Source organism: Pantherophis guttatus, chromosome 13, assembly GCF_059756535.1.
Source record: "Pantherophis guttatus breed Tessera chromosome 13, ASM5975653v1, whole genome shotgun sequence".
Lineage (NCBI taxonomy): Eukaryota > Metazoa > Chordata > Lepidosauria > Squamata > Colubridae > Pantherophis > Pantherophis guttatus.
The window spans coordinates 2,060,676-2,075,308 of NC_142075.1; the positions used below are offsets into that span (position 1 = coordinate 2,060,676).

Consider the following 14,633-nt stretch of genomic DNA (forward strand, 5'->3'; position numbering starts at 1 on the left):
TTGAGCAGAAATGCTTTCCACTCCCTCCTCTTCTTTCCTTCAGTGGTTCCTTTGACCAGACTTGCCTTGCCTTGTTGCTGGGTCTGCATTACAAACCAAAGACTAGGTTGCAACCCTCCCCCACTTCTGTTATCCCAGAATGCCTATGGAAACCTAGAGCCATTTCTGTAACCACCAAGGAGGAAACCCCCTCCCCCCAAAAAACTGGCAGGATGAGTAACAGAATATAAATAGGCAGCAAACCCACACCGACTCACACTGATGTAACCTAATTGAGTAATGAAACATCTGCAAGCCAGCAACCAAGCTCAGAGAGCACCAAGGACTCCACAGTTCTATTCAGTAAACACAGATGATGCTGGACACTGTGTCTAGCCCAAGTTATTTTCTCTTTTTAAAAATTTAGAAGATCCTCAAAAAATAAAGAGCCAAGGATTCAGCAAGTACTAAGGGAGGTATCTCCAGGAACCTCCCAGCCACTATCTAAGACCGTGAGGGCAACCTATGGCACGTGTGCCACAGCTGGCATGCAGAGCCCTCTCTGCGGGCACGCGAGCCATCACCCCAGCTCAGCTCCACTGTGCATGCTTGCGCACCTCCTGCCGGCCAGCTAATTTTCGGGTCTCTGCTGTGCATGTGTGAGGGGAGGAGGAGCGCGGGTGGGTCACGCACGCATGCACAGGTGGGCAGGGCGCATGGGTGGGGTTGTGCAAGCATTGCATTATGGGTTATATGTGCAGGGAGGCCTACTAGGCTCAAAATGGGGCATGGGGTGAGCGCAGGGGGTTGTGTACACATGCGTGGGGTGAGCGCAGGGGGGTCATGCATGTATTGCATTATGGGTGCGCGGATGCGTTTTCACACACGCTTTTGGCACATGACAACAAAAAGGTTAGCCATCACTGATCTAAGATATAGAGTAGTGGTGTCAAACACATGGCCCATGGGCCGGTTGCATCACGTGCTGGCCCCGCCCGAGTCTGGTTTACCGAAAGGGGAAAAATTCCAATATGTCACATGACATCACGTGACAATGCAAGTTTGACACCTGTGTGTAGAGGGACAGAAAATAATCTAACAGAACCAGCCATGCCAGATAATCCTGGCTGGTTGGGTGCAGGGGACACATTATTCTTCCCCCAGGGTGAAGGGGCATGTCTGGACGCATCTCAGATTCCTTAAGTTCTATACCTGGAAGAATTTTTACCAGGTGTGGAGGTATGTCAGCTTCAGTGCTACTAGTTGCCAACTCCCAATATTTCCTAACCAACAAGCTCAGACATTGGACCATTATTCCTTAGGAAGCACACAGATCTTTATCAGCCCATAAAATACAACACCCAATATTGATACTGCTTCTTTTTTAGGATTTCTATCCCAGAGATGCTGGGAATTGGGATGGGGGTTGGGGAGGCATATACATTTAATAAAGTGACTTCCTGATTGGCTCCTCACAGGGCCTTATTCCTTAATAACATCTATCATTCCATCCCGACAGCGCACAGCCCTCACTAGACAGCAAGCAGCATCCCGACTGGAGCCAGCTCAAGACTTGGTGAAGCCCTTGAAAGATGCATGGCAAGAGATGTGTGATTCCAGTAGCACAAAGACAACTGTCCCTAAAAGAGGGTTTGGCATGGAAGGGAACTGTTGTGGTCCGCCAGCAGCCTGCGGAGCTGGCAGTGGAGTCGGCCAGTGAGGAGGCTGGGGAGGACAATGGGCAAGGTCTGGAGTCAGGGGAAGGCCTGGATGAGGGCTCTGCGTCAGAGGCAGAGATGGGGCCAGGGCCATCTGGGAGTGATGCGCTGACTCGGGAGCCTCCAGAGGCAGATAGCAGAGAGGCAGAGGAACAGAAGGAGCCTGTTCCTAGTGCATGCATGCGAAGAGCTGCCAGAAGGCAAGAGCAGCTAAAGCAAAAAGGACGACTCGGGAGTAAGGCCAGGAGATAATTGGTCCCTCCCAGAAGGCTTAAAGGAGCAGCAACGGCTCTTGGGATCTTTCTAGCAAAACAACGTTTATTTATTTTATTTATTTATTTATTTGTTTAAATTTCTATACCGCCCTTCTCCAAATAGGACTCAGGGCGGTGCACAGCCTAAGTAAAAACAAAGCATACAAAATTTAAAAAACAGTATTAAAATAATTAGATATTCTGGCCGTAAATTGAAACAACCCAATTTAAAACCAATTTAAAATTTAGCTCAAGCCAGCCCAGCTAGTTGAAATAAATAAGTTTTCAGGGCCCGACGAAAAATCCGGAGGTCTGTTATTATACGTAACTCCGGGGGAAGGTTATTCCAGAGGGTGGGCGCCGTCACAGAGAAGGCTCTCCCCCTGGGGGTCGCCAGCCGACATTGTCTGGCGGACGGCACCCTGAGGAGGCCCACTCTGTGCGAGCGTACTGGCCGGTGGGAGGCTATTGGTGGCAGTAGGCGGTCTCGTAAGTACCCTGGCCCTAAGCCATGGAGCGCTTTAAAGGTGGTCACCAACACCTTGAAGCGCACCCGGAAGACTACCGGGAGCCAGTGCAGCTCGCGCAGGAGAGGTGTCACATGGGAGCGCCTCGTCGCCCCCATAATCCCCCGCGCGGCCGCATTCTGGACCAGCTGGAGCCTCCGGGTGCACCCCAGGGGGAGCCCCATGTAGAGAGCGTTGCAGTAGTCCAGGCGGGAAGTGACTAGTGCCTGAGTGACTGTGCGTAGAGAGTCCCGATCTAGAAAGGGGCGCAACTGGCGTATCAGGCGAACCTGATAAAAAGCCCCCCTGGCCACGGCCGTCAAATGGTCTTCTAAAGACAGCCGTGCGTCCAGGAGGACGCCCAAGTTGCGAGCCCTCTCCGTGGGGGCGAGTGATTCGCCCCCAATAGCCAGCGATGGCGTCAGCTGGCTATATCGGGACGCTGGAAGCCACAGCCACTCGGTCTTGGAGGGGTTGAGTCGGAGCCTGTTTCTCCCCATCCAGGCCCGCACGGCCTCCAGGCACTGGGACATCACTTCAAGGGCATCGTTGGGGTGGCCTGGGGTGGAGATGTACAGCTGGGTGTCATCAGCGTACTGATGGAACTCCACCCCGAAGCCACGGATGATCTCACCCAGTGGCTTTACATAAATGTTGAACAGAAGGGGCGAGAGGACCGACCCTTGTGGCACCCCACAAGCAAGGTGCCTCGGGGTCGACCGCTGCCCCCCCGTCAACACAGATTGCGACCGGTCAGAGAGGTAGGAGGAGAACCACCGCAGAACGGTGCCCCCCACCCCCAACCCCGCCAACCGGTGCAACATGATACCATGGTCGATGGTATCAAAAGCCGCTGAGAGGTCTAACAGGACCAGGATAGAGGAGCAACCCCTATCCCGAGCCCTCCAGAGATCATCCACCAACGCGACCAATGCCGTTTCCGTGCTGTGCCCAGGTCGGAAGCCGGACTGGAGCGGGTCTAGATAGACAGTTTCATCCAGGTACCGGGGAAGCTGTTGTGCTACCACACTCTCAACAACCTTCGCAACAAAGCGAAGGTTGGAGACTGGACGATAGTTAGCCAAAACAGCCGGATCCAGAGAGGGCTTCTTGAGGAGGGGCCTCACAACCGCTTCTTTCAAAGCGGCCGGCAGGACCCCCTCACTCAAAGAAGCGTTAACAATCTTCTGGAGCCAGCCTCGTGTCACCTCCCGGGAAGCCAGTACCAACCAGGAGGGACACGGGTCCAATAAACATGTGGTCGCATTCAGCCGTCCCAGGACCCTGTCCATGTCCTCGGGAGCCACAGGATCGAACTCCCCCCAGATAACACTCTCAAGACCTGCCTCAGTCATCCCATCCGGACATACCCAGTCAGAGGCCAGCCCTTCCCGAATCTGAGCGATTTTGTCATACAGATACTGCACAAAGTCCTCAGCTCGGCCCTGCAAGGGGTCATCCCGCGCTTCCAGATGGAGGAGGGAGCGGGTCACCCTAAACAGGGCGGCCGGGCGATTATCTGATGACGCGATAAGAGCGGCAAAATAGCTAGATTTTGCCGCTTTTATTGCCACTAGGTAGGTCTTAATATGAGACCTCACCAGTGTTCGGTCGGATTCGGAGCGGCTGGTCCTCCAACTACTCTCCAGGCGTCTTTTCCGGCGCTTCATCTCCCTAAGCTCCTCGGAGAACCAAGGAGCTAGGTGAGTTCGGTGCCGGGTCAGAGGCCGCAAAGGCACGACACGGTCCAAGGCCCCGGCAGCCGCACTATCCCAGGCGGCCACCAGGTCCTCAGCCGAGTCGTGAGTCAGAGTCTCAGGAAATGGCCCAAGCTCCATCTGGAACCTATCAGGGTCCATCAGGCGCCTGGGGCGGAACCACCTGGTCGGTCCCGCCTCCCTGCGGCGGGGTGCAGCGGTTAGAAAGTCCAGTCGAAGGAGCGAGTGGTCAGACCATGACAAGGGTTCAATGACTATATCCCCTGTATCAAGGCCACTCGACCACTGACCAGAGACAAAAACTAAGTCCAGAGTGTGTCCACCCATGTGAGTGGGGTCATGAATTAACTGAGTAAGGTCCATGGCCGTCATGGAAGCCATGAACTCCCGAGCCACCTCAGACGTTTCGCCGACAGATGGCAGGTTGAAATCCCCCATGACTAGAAGTCTGGGGGTACCAACCGCCACCTCAGCTATGACGTTGAGCAGCTCAAGCAGGGCCGTTGCCACGCGGCAGGGAGCCAGGTACGTGATCAACAAGCCCATCTGTACTCCACGACCCCATCTCACAAAAAGGGACTCACATCCGGCTATCTGTGGAACAGTGGTCTCCCTCGGATCAAGACTTTCCTTTATAATAACCGCCACCCCCCCACCCCTGCCCTGAGCTCTCGGCTGATGGAATGCTCGGAAACCTGGTGGGCACATATCCACGAGGGGAAACCCCCCCCCTCATGGCCCAACCAGGTCTCCGTAATACCTGCCAGGTCCGCTCCCCCCTCCTGAATAAGATCGCAAATGAGGGGGGCTTTATTTACCACGGACCTGGCATTGCACGACAGCAGCCGAAGGCTCGGGCCCTGAGAGTCTGAACAGCCTGGGATACGAGAAGGGCTATGGGGACCGGGGCGCGCCACCGCTCGAAGATAGCGAGTGCGCGCCCCCACCACATGATGCGGCCCCCTGCTCCCGTTACTACATTTGTTTCTTGTCGGCCTTTGGCAGGGTGCCAAAGAAGACAAAGGTTGGTGATAAGGCCAAAGGACTATTTATGAAGAATTTGTTTTGGAATTAATTTGGACTAAGCTGAGAATGAAGTAATTCTCAGCTGTTCTAATAAAACATGGTGTTTAGGACTGATTGTGTCTGGTAATAACTACTTGGGCCCAGGTCACAACAGGAACAAAATTATATGTCCCAACCAGCCAACACACCTGGATTTTGCAGAGGACTTGTGACACAAAGGCAGCAGGACATTTTGGGTTAGTAAAAACTCTTCACTTCACTTAGTGAAGAGGTGGTTCTGCTGGCCAAAGATGAAAAAGGACATAGAGGCTTACATAGGCAGCTGCCCTGTGTGCACTTGTTCTGCCCCAGCTACGGATCTCAAAGAACACAGCACACACAAACTGAACAAAACTTTGTTTACTCAAATAACGCAGTTTTAGCAAATGCCAGCTGTTAATAAGCGTTCTTAACAGCCTGCCAGAATTCCACAGATAAGATAGTCAGAGTCTTACTGGAGTTGGCAGAAAGCCCAGAAGCAAGGTTGCAGAGAAATCCCAACGCAATGATTAGCGAACTAAAGTTGTTTCCTGCAGCTTGTTGCAAGCTGCATATTTTCTTAAATAGGCTAAGGGAGTGGCCAATTAGCCCCAAGCCTTACTCTTGAGGAGACCTCCACATGAGGAACCACTCCTGCCTTTCGGCAGCTCTGTGTGCCCGTGCATTGAGAAGAGGCTCCTCCTCTTCATCCTCTTCATTTAAAGGAGCCTCTGGAGGTTCTGAAGGCCCTGATTGAATCCCTGCCTCTGGCACATCTTCTTCAGCCTCCTCGCTATCTGACTCGAGCGCTGGCTGCACAGGCTGCTGGCGCAGCACCACACCAGCCTCCTCATCAGGATCAGCAACAACCCACGCAGGCCGCTAGCGGGCCACAACAGCACTTCCATGAAACGGCTACCCAGAAGCTCCCTGGTCTATTGCAACAGGTGGCCAATCCGATGAAACTTTGGGAAAAGATCTCTATGGACATTATTGTGGACTTGCCAGAAAGCATGGGAAACACTGTAATCTGGACCATCATAGACTTGTTCTCCAAACTTTGTATCATGCCCAAAGATTCCCTCTGCCTGATCCCTGGCAAAGTTGTTCATGCAGCATATCTATTGACTGCATGGAGTCTCAAAACACATCATTTCCAACCAAGGTTGCAGTTCGCATCATAATTTTGGCAGGAATTCCTCAAACTGATTGGCTCCTCAGGGTCTTAACTCCACCTATCATCCTAATACCAATGGAGCCTGTGAATAAGCAAACTCAGTTCTGGAGCAGTACCTGAGGTGTTATGTAAATTGCCAACAGACCAATTGGGCCAAATACAATAACTCCATTCATAGTAGTACAGGATTTACTCCTTTCCAGGCAGCTACTGGAGTAGAGTTTGCACCCATGCCAGAAATCACTCAGGGACAACCATCCTTGGCATCACTAGCTGAATGGATGGAAACCTCAATAGAATAATTTTTTTATTGGCCAAGTGTGATTGGACACACAAGGAATTTGTCTTGGTGCATATGCTCTCAGAGTACATAAAAGAAAAGATACATTCTTCAAGAATCATAAGGTACAACACTTAATGATAATCATAGGGTACAAATGTGGGTGGTAGTGCACAAAGCATAGCAGAAAGCTAAAGAGATGCAAAAGAGACAGGCAGAGAAGAAGAGGGCACCAGAGGGAGAGTTCAAAGTGGGGGATAAAGTATACCTGTGTACCAAGTTCCTCAACCTGAGGCAGCTGTGTAAAAAGATGGGTCCCAAGTACATAGCCCCTTCCAGATTACCCGGATCGTAAATCCGGTTACTGTATAACTGCAGCTGCCAAAAAGCCTTAGGCGAGTGCACCCAGTGTTTCAGTGCAGTCTGTAGCTCCGAATTAAGGCCAGCTATGGAGGTGCCTCCCCCTCCCATCATGGTCAAAGGAGAGGAGCACTATGAAATCAAGGAGATTCTCAATTCCCAGTAAGGGGAAACTGCAATATTTGATGTTACGGAGGGGCTATCCCCTCTGTAACATCACCTTTAGCCGATGCAGAATGGTGGCAGAGACAGATGTGAGGGTGACTAGGTGCAGGTTTCATGCCAAGCAACCAGGTTAGCCCCAGTAACGGAAATCTTGGAGAAGAACAAGCAATGTTTAACGTTGTGTGCACTTTTATTTATTTTCTAGGACTATCATTCCTCAGGAGGGTCAGCATGTCAAAACTGACTTGGCTTCATCGTTGCCTGCACTTGATTTTGGCTCACACTTTGCCAAACAGAAATGGGAGGGGGTTGGTAAATTTCTAGGGAGGGGGAAGAGATAAGGAATGCGTGACAGCCTTCTGCTGACTGAGAAAAGACACCAAGATTGAGTTCCAGTCTGTTCAAACAGCGCAGACTGTTTTTCCAAAACAAAAGCACTGTATGTAATTGGTGGACAATGATCTGTGGGTGACCCAGGGAGAAAAAGAGATTTTACCTTTGCAGGTTTTCGTGGGAAAACCTCAGAACTGACTTTGCTTCTGCTGTACATAGATGGATCTTTCAATAAAGTTTTACTCTTGGTGAATCAATGGACTAGGAGCTCCTTTTTTAGAATGTGCCACTTGAGACAGTTGACACTATGGTTCATCACACAGTCAGTGGGATGTTTAAACTGAGGGGTCTTTGGTGCTCTCTGAGCTTTGTTGTTTTCTTGCAGATGTTTCATTACCCAAACTAGGTAACATCATCAGTGCTGTCAGATGTTTAGACTGAATTTGGCCTTTTGAATCCACCTTTTGAATCCTTCCCAAGGAACGAGAAAGGTAGATGTTGTTAAAGATGTAAGTTGTTCCAAGCAAAGCTGCCTTTTGCAATTGACTATGATTTTGCCAAAGTTGATGGTGTTCAAGTGGGGCTCCCTATATTTTGAGATTGCATGCAAGGCATCTATTAGTGCTAGCTTTGCTTTTGTTTTGCCAGTCTTTCCATTTACAGCTCTTTGTACTTTGTTATCTTCTTCCAATTCTCCAGTTATTCTGCTTTCACCAGATACTGCAACATCCACTATCTTTCTTATAAACAATTATTAACTCTGGACTGTTATGTGGTAGGTGTTTATCTGTTTGTATTCTAAATTCCAAAGCACTTTAGCATCTTCGTTTTCTATTGTGTGGTCCCATCAGTTCTTGCTTGTAGGCAAGGGATATTTCTTTCAGATCTTCCAATGTACCATTGTTGCTATTTTGTCATGTTGTTGTCTGTAGTCAGCCTATGCAATCTTCTCGCAGAAGCTAATAAGGTATTTCTTCAGCTTCTTTACAGTGGCAGTACTTGCTATCTGTTGCCGTCTTCTTAATTCTGGCTTTATATGCATTTGTTCTTAAGGCTTGGTTTTTTGCAGCCAGAATTAGCCCATTTCTTTCTTCAACTTTCTTGCACTTAGCTATTTCCAGGTCTATTTATTATCTATTTTCCCTACTATTTTTTATTGCACTGGCCATGTAATGCTTTCCCTTGCCATGTGTCTTTTCTATTCTTTGTTTGGTTTTTCTTGTAGGCCATTTTGGTCTCTCTGTGCTCTCCACATTCAATCATATTGTAGCACTTTGTCTACAGTGGAAGAGACAGTGAAGACAATACCGAATGCTTCTTTCCTGAGAGGACCCTCTTTTTCTTTCAGAGTCAAATTCAAACCCCCGAAAAGGAATGCAAAGATGTTAATCAGAGGAGATGAAATCACTTAACATTACCAGTCAAGACAAAGGTATAACTTACACTTCTGTTAACTGAAATATCTTGATAAAATTCCCTTCTGACCCTTGCATCTTTTTTATTACTGCTGCTTTAAAATATTTTTATATTATTACTTTGGGATTTCTTGCCATCATTTTATGGCAGTATAATTCTTCCAGTGTGCACAACAGTTGTTAACCTACATCCCATTGCTGCTCTTAATCACAGAAAGAGAAATCAACATGAAAAGCAAGAAGGATGATTTCAGATTTCCACACAAGAACCGCTTTGTGTATTGAGGCTCAGATTTCAAAACTGTTACAAGTTTAGAATTGTTGATAAACATAGTGACAAGAGTAGAAAGCTACATTTAACAAGTTACAAAGGTTTCCAGTGATACTGTTTGTCAGTCATTAAACTCAGTCTCTTGAGCAAAAATAGCAGTGCAAGATTGCCTAACCATTCCAAAGGCTGGGCTGTGTACAGTATATATCCACTGTTCATTTTCCTATCTTAGCAATTTGACAAATCCTGAGCTACGAGAAGACACTCGTCCTTCAAGTAATCAACTGGGCAAGCTACTGAAGCTGGACATCCTGAAAACTGGGCAAGTCCTTATTTTGAAACAGAACAAGGTACTTCTCAGGTTGGATTTGATTTAAATCGAGTTGATTTAAATCACAATTTAAATCATGATTTAAATCACTAGTAAAAAGGCTTGATTTAAATCATAATTTTTAAAGAGCAACTGTCATCTCTGCTACTCCTTTGACCCACTGTTGACTCACCGATAGTCCCAGTGTTGCAGAATATACAGCCTCATGCTACATAACTAAGCTCCATTTCATGCTGAATAAACTAAATTATTTATGTATCTTAAATAGAAAACTATCTTACGATAGATTTTTACCCCAAACGGTTTTTATTAAAATAAATTCGATAAAAATCAAAAAAATCCGATTTAAATCAAAAAAATCTGATTTTTTTTAATTTTTTTAAAAAAATCATTGATTTTTATCTACCCTGGTACTTCTACTCCATACAACAATGCATTTCTAGTTAAATGGCTCACTCTTTCTGAGGTTCCAAAGAATGGAACCAACCAGTTGGCCAATAAGGTATAGGCTTCTTACACAACTCAGACCTGAGTAAACCTTATGTAAGTTGCCATAACCTTATGGTGTGCTGTGGTCTAGCTGGTATGTCAAAGACAAGCTTCAATGGAACCATAATTCCAAATTCAGGTGTAGGTACTTGGGAACAGGATGATTGCTAGTTAAGGTCTGCCTTTTTGCAGATGACACAAAGGTGTGTAATAGAGTTGAATTCTTGGGGGTATTTGTAACATGGAAAACAATTTGGTCAAAAATGTGGAGACTGCAGTTCATTTTAAAATATAAAATCATGTACTTGGGGGAAAAGAATCCTCTGGCAGGGTACAGTATTGGAGTAGTGTTGGGCAGAACAACAGAAGAAAAGGATTTACGTTGCTCATAGCAGATGACTGCAAAATGAACTAACAGTGCGACCAGATAGCCATGAAGGCAAACAAAATTCTAGGATGCATCACTAGAGGAATCACCAGCAGAAAAAAGGAGGTTCTAGTCCCACTATATAGAGATTTAGTCAGACCCCATTTGGAATACTGTGTCCACTTCTGGAGATCTCACTTAAAAAAAGAAACTGATAAGATTGAGCAAGTCAGAGGTGGGGAACAAAAATTGTGCAAAACATATCAGGAGAGATTGGATGAACTGAATATGTGCAGCCTGCCAAGACAGAAGGGAAAATGGGGGACATGACTGAAACATTTAAACATACAAGTTTTCTTTTTCTGCCATCAGTTTTCTGTATTTCTATGTTTTTAACTTCAAGAGACATCCACTTGGCCCCTTAAAATAATAATATGGCTTATTTCAGCAGAAAGTATTACACAATTACAACAGTTTTGGTTTACTAACACAGCCAAAGGTTTATTCAATACTGTATGGAGTTTGTGAAAACTTTGAATCGTCCTTTCAAAGAATTTGTTACCTGCAATATGGGAAATCAGTTATTTCATCTCCCATAAAAGCATGCACCAAAAGAAAGAGAAAGAAATGGAAGGAAAGAATGACACACTTCCTCATCTCATTCTTGGGCAAGAGATCCCGTTATATTGGGAGATAAACAAAGAAAGCTAGAGATCATGCTACACATCATAAAAAGGGTGCACAAAAATGAAAGCGCTTGACAGCCAAAATCATATCTTGCCCACCCACTCCCTGGAAAATATAATCAAGCAACATTTTTTAAGGTCTTGCACAACACTTTTCAATATTATTTCTCACGAAACAGTTTCCCTGATGGCCCAACCACACCCATGAGAGGACATTAGAATTTGATCCTGGATCAATGCAGGCCATTTGTGTTGAAGAGATCACATTTCTTCTTCCTACAAGGAAAAGCTATTCGTGATGTCATCCCAGCAAAGTCTGAGGCTTAAATAAATGCATACAATTAATGTTTCAGAAATGGCACAAAGTACAACTGTGCATTTTCATTTTAAAAATCTGGGAGAATATTCTCAGTTATGGTTCATTCCCAGACTGATAAAGGTTCTAGAGACAGCTGTATGAACATCTGCTTGCAAGCTCTGTCAATAGAAAGACCTTTCATTCATAGGAAGGCAGTTGAGAAGGAAACAAAGATGACTTCACTCTATTGTACTGGGAGATACTGGATTCAGATGGGAAATAGTTCAGCTGCCAGATTTTTTGTAAGCCCAACTCTTTCTTGTCAATAAATCTTGTTAAAAAGACTGAGGATCTTCCTTGGAAAAAAATCACTTTTGGTTTTAGGCAAAAATCCTAAATGAACACCTTAACTAGCACCACCATAACAGCAAAAGCACTGGACTTGTTTTTCAATGTGATACTTTTGCAGCCGAAGCAGAGAACAGAGTTGTTGGTGATGAGAGACCAGCTTGTATGGAAATGATCCTTTCAAAATCTTGTTCTCAAGCCATTCAGACAATAACCAGACCTTTAATGAGGCCCAGAAAATGCAACATAACAATGCAAGAACAGAATCAGTGAACCAAAATTCAAATATGCTAAGATATAATTGCAGCTTACATCATCAGTACTTTAAGCAGTTTCTGTGTTGTCCCTAACTGGCACATACAATGAAGATGAAGGAAGGATATAGTGAAAGCCAGCCAATGGACCTGGAGGAGACCTCCTAGAGACCTAGACAATCCTCAGCTTTGGAAGGTCAATAGGAAGGTCATTATCTCTTAGCACAATTTAATGATCATTATAATTTATTAATTTATATGTTACTCAACTCCCAGCAAGAATGAGTGATTTACAAATTGTTAAAAATATTTAAAAACAAGGAATACAAAAATCCCAAAACAATGCAAAGCAAGGGAACAAAGATGGCAGAAAAAATGAAAGAAAGGAAGAAAAGCAGCATCAATCATTCTTGCCAAGGTATGAGGAAAGCCATACAGAAGGTGGGGGTTCGAACTGGGGGGTGGGGGAGCAGCTGAAGTTTCTGGGTGATCTTCAAGAACAGTTTTAAGTAGAGTGCATGGCAGTAATCAAGCTGTGAAGAGGACCCCCAATCTAGGAAAGGGGGCAACTGGTGCTTCATTTAAAGCTGGGCAAAGCCTTCCTAGCCACAGCTGCCACCTACTCATCAAGGAGTTGTGGGTCCAGAATGGGGGGATTAAGGGGAATGGGAAAATGCCACCCCATCCAAGGTCAAAGATGGAATCTCCCCAGATTTGGGCAGTTGAAACAACCCACAACCACTTAGGTCTTGGCACATTCAGAGACAATTCCTCCCTATCTACACCTGCCCAGTTTCCAGGCCCTGGGACAGAATCGTGACAGCCTCAGATCAGCGTCAAAAGATATCATTGGTATCATTGGAGTCCTGGTGATATTGAGTCTCAAACCAGCGGATAGGAGAACAGTAGCTCCTGAGGTTAGAACACTGGGCAGACTATCGGCAGGCTCACGTTCAAAAATCATTGCTGCCGTGGTGTGGGTGAACTCCCATCACTCGATCCAGCTCCTGCCAACCCAGCAGTTCGAAAATGGGCAACTGCGAGTGGATAGATGGGTACCACTTCACCTCCTGGGATGGGCCAAGGCAGCGGGGGCCAGCCCCTTGCTGTCTCCAGGGCAGCCCCATGAGCCAGATCTAACCATATCACGGGCCAGATCTGACCTGCAGGCCTTCTGTTTGACATGTCTGTCCTAGATGTTCCAGGGGGCAGACCTACTCAGTAGGGACATCATCCTAAATAAAGCTATGGGATGGTTACCAGCAGACACAATAAGGGTGGAAAAATATTGATATCTGCCACCCTTATCATCAAGAGGTAATCTCTAAAGGAGGCCCTTAACCCCTATATTTACCCCACTGGATTGTTGTCATGGGAAGAAAAGAGTGCTGTTTGCTACCACGAATTTCTATAATGAAAAGGCAGGGCATAAATGTAACAAAGTCTCATTTTCCAAATCATTTCATTGGTAAAAATTAAGTATTCCAATGTGGACTTCACTCTATTTTTCCTCCCAAAATCTCTAGAGGTGAAGAAAGCATTTCAATTTTCTAGCTATACTTTTTAAGCCATAGAATTTTTAATAAAATTGGATCACCATTCCTCATGCCAATTACCATAGAGAGACCTTCCTAGGAGCTTTATGCCAAATAGAATCACAATGTATTATAAATCCCAGAAACCTTCTTTGCTGCAGCAGAGCCCAAAGGACCTGATTTTGAATTCTCAGCCTTTCTCTTCTTTTGACCAGACCCAAATGTCACGGCTTTTACGCAGTGCCACTAACCTTCCTCAAACAAACGCCTTCGCAGCATGATTTAAAACGCCTGGATTGGCATCAACGGGACAAGGGCTCGATTTCAGGAGGAAGCAAAGTTGAAAACCATTCAGAGCAGAGGTCCAGGTCGGCGGGCAACCCAACCGACCAAGCCGGCTGCCTTCTCCCGCCCGCCTGGCCCTACTCCGGGCCGCCTGGTCCCCTGCCTCACCTCTTGGCCTCCTCCAGGTGGCACAAATACTCGTAGGCCACGTTCTGGCGCCGCCGCTCGTCCATCTCTTCCGCCGTCATCCTCTCGTTGTCCAGGACAGCTGCAAGGAGAGGCGCGGTCACTCCAGGCGGGTCATGGGGGGGATCCCAGGGGACGGAGCGCCGACCCTCTTCCCCACCGCCGACTCGGCCGGCCCGGGGCTTCCCCACCCGCCTGCCGGGCAACCCTCCGACCTATAATTGGCTCCCTTCCGGCCCGGCCGCTCCTCTCCACGGCGGCGGCTCACCCTCACTGCCTCGCGCCGACCGAGCCACTCGGCCGGGCCAGGAAGGTCGCCAAGGCGGCCGGCCTGAGGAGCCACATCCCCGGGCGTGTTCAACAAGGGCGCCACGGGGCCCGGCACGCATCGAGCGGGGCTCTGCGCCCGATCCGTAGCTGCCGGCAGAAGGGGCGCAGGAGCAGGCCGCTCCTCGGCGGGGCGCCGGGGCTGCAGCAGCGCCTCCGGCCATCTTGGGCGCGGAAGGGTGGGTCGGGAGAGGCGGCCGAAACCCCGGCGCCCCGTGCGCCGCCAAGCCCGGTGGGATCGGGCGCGCCGCCAAGCAAGCCGCCAGCCGCCCGGCCTGCGTCCCCCGCCCCCGCCTGCCCGCGCGGA

The 14,633-nt window shown here is 47.7% G+C and overlaps 1 protein-coding gene across 2 annotated transcripts in view; it reads right to left on the bottom strand.

Moving 5' to 3' along the window:
• The window catches only part of IQGAP1 (IQ motif containing GTPase activating protein 1), a 127,407-nt gene that overhangs the window by 112,280 nt on the left and 494 nt on the right, over positions 1–14,633 (bottom strand). The window contains exons 1-2 of one of the 2 annotated variants that reach the window (XM_034435616.3): positions 14,268–14,612; positions 13,982–14,081 (exon numbers count right to left, since the gene is read on the bottom strand). In XM_034435616.3, coding sequence (XP_034291507.3) covers positions 13,982–14,081; positions 14,268–14,490 — 323 coding nt within the window. In that variant the 5' untranslated portion in view covers positions 14,491–14,612. Of the gene's footprint in view, positions 1–13,981; positions 14,082–14,267; positions 14,613–14,633 lie in introns of those variants that run through there. The other variant, XM_034435617.3, reaches the window with a different exon arrangement.